The sequence below is a fragment of the Sitophilus oryzae genome, unplaced genomic scaffold, assembly GCF_002938485.1.
Source record: "Sitophilus oryzae breed Bouriz unplaced genomic scaffold, Soryzae_2.0 scaffold_1576_pilon_pilon, whole genome shotgun sequence".
Classification (NCBI taxonomy): Eukaryota; Metazoa; Arthropoda; class Insecta; order Coleoptera; family Curculionidae; genus Sitophilus; species Sitophilus oryzae.
Window position 1 is genome coordinate 11,577,653 of NW_022146254.1, and position 2,183 is coordinate 11,579,835.

Genomic DNA, 2,183 nt, shown 5'->3' on the forward strand with positions numbered 1-2,183 from the left:
CATCATTAACGTTTAATTAGTATGTTTCGATATAAATTACATAATAAACTTTACTCTATTGTTGACTCGCCTTGTACATTCATACTGCTATACCTTGTACATGAGACTGAAATATTCGGATTTATTAAAAAAAATATATTATTAAAATTCAATTTTTATTTTTGACACGACAAAGAATTGCAGTTTTATAAAATAAAAATTATGCGCTTTTCGGATTTTTTAAAAATTTTAGAGGTTACTAGATATTTCGTATTAAACATGTAGCTGCTATATTAGAAATATTTTGAGGTGTGTTGTTGCATAACTGACTAATTTTCAGGGATCGAATGGACGAAGGAAGGAAGCGAAGGGACGAAGGAACGCGAGGACGTAACGCGAGGAAGTAAGGCGAGGAAGGAGCGAAGTGTGAGTATGGGGCTTAATAATAGTTTAATTCAAACGTATGTCACCTATTAAGTTTTTTTTTAATATTTAAGAAAATATTCTTTAATAAAAACTAGAAACACTTTTTAATGTCCATTTTATGAAATACGCTTGATTGTTATTAGGGCTATCAGGCTTTATTGTCTACTTTTCAAAAGATTAACTTCAGTTTAAATTTGTGTGAGCATGGGGGTATTTTTAAAGTTGCCTGTTGGCCCGCATTAAATTCATTAGTATACTATCTCTTTTATCTTAGGTATTATTATTCTTCAGCTGCTCGATACAAAAACGAAACGGCTTTTGTCCAGTTGCTAATTGTGATATCCCTATGAAGTTATCTAATAATTCTTGAGGATTAAAAATAAACTCCATTGTTTTAATTAAGTAAGCTTCGTATTGTGATATTTTACGTAGAGTAAGACAGTTATATATATATATATATATATATATATATATATATATATATATATATATATATATATATATATATATATATATATATTGTGAATTTTACGACATTCGTCGTCTCCCGCTTCTCAACTTCCACAGATTTCTGTCTGTCCAGTCTTCTTCCTGGAGGCCCCTAGAATTCATAGCATCAACTACGCCCTGCTTCCATCTTCGAGGTGGTCTTCCACGTTTCCGCCTTTCGCTTGGTGTCCATGAATGAATTCTTTTCGGCCATCGGTTATCATCCATTCGTTGGAGGTGTCCGTACCAACTTAGTATTTTGCCGTCAATGGCGTCGAGAATAGTTTCTTTTTCTCCTATAATTTCTCGTAGTCTTTGATTTGAGATGTGTTCCAATCTTGAAATGCGACAACTTCTTCGCCAAAAATCCATTTCAAGAGACAGCAACTTATTTTTCTCTAATTTGTTTAGCTCCCACGTTTCAGCGCCATAAGTGGTAATGCTCTCTACAATGGCTTTATAAAGTAGAATTTTTGTTTTTTGGGAAATTTTGTCACTCCACAACAACCGATAACTCTTTTTCCTTGACCAACTTTATTTGCAATATCTTGAGTGCTTTTTCCATTTGTTGTAAAAGTGACGCCCAAGTATTTAAATGTACAGACATTTTTGATTGTGCCGATTCCTACATCCAAATCCTCACGTTCGTCATCACCCACTACCATATACTCCGTCTTCTTTGTGTTTATTGTTAGGCCCCATTTCGAATATTCCTCATGCAGTTTTCTAAACGTATAACTGGAGTCGTCTCTGTCTCCCGCTATCAAGACCTGGTCGTCGCCAAAGAGTAAGGTATATAAAGTGTCTTTTCCTACTGGGATTCCCATTCCACGGCATTTCATCTTCCAACACTTCAGTATTTCCTCCAAATATACTTTAAATAAAGTTGGTGCTAATGAACACCCTTGTCTTAAGCCCTTATTCACAAGAAATTCTTGGGAAATATTGTTTCCAAGTTTAACTGTGCTACTGCAATACCTCGTATAATTTTCTTGTTGCTTGGACATACCAACTATGCAAAATTTTGGTATCAGTAGTTGGTATGTCTAAGACAGTTACATTTAATAGAATAATTATTTGATGGGAATTAATTAAAAAATAATGAGTTTTGGAATATCTAATGGTCTTCTTCAAAAACGAATATCTTCAATAAAGATTGAGATGAACCAAAATACAGAGTATCGAGGAAAAATACACCTTTAATGTTAAGGTGGTTTCTAAATGGCTTACTTTGTTAAGCCATTCCACAGGGTGTTTGAAACTTTCGTCAGAATAACAACATTTTTTTC

General features: G+C 33.6%; 1 protein-coding gene across 1 annotated transcript; it reads right to left on the bottom strand.

Moving 5' to 3' along the window:
- Positions 1-933: 933 nt before the first annotated feature.
- Positions 934-1,736, bottom strand: LOC115879104. Its single transcript, XM_030895750.1, has 2 exons — positions 1,403-1,736; positions 934-1,340 (listed from the first exon to the last, which is right to left on the bottom strand). Exons 1-2 carry the CDS (start codon positions 1,734-1,736, stop codon positions 934-936), a joined length of 741 nt encoding a protein of 246 aa, XP_030751610.1.
- Positions 1,737-2,183: the final 447 nt, after the last annotated feature.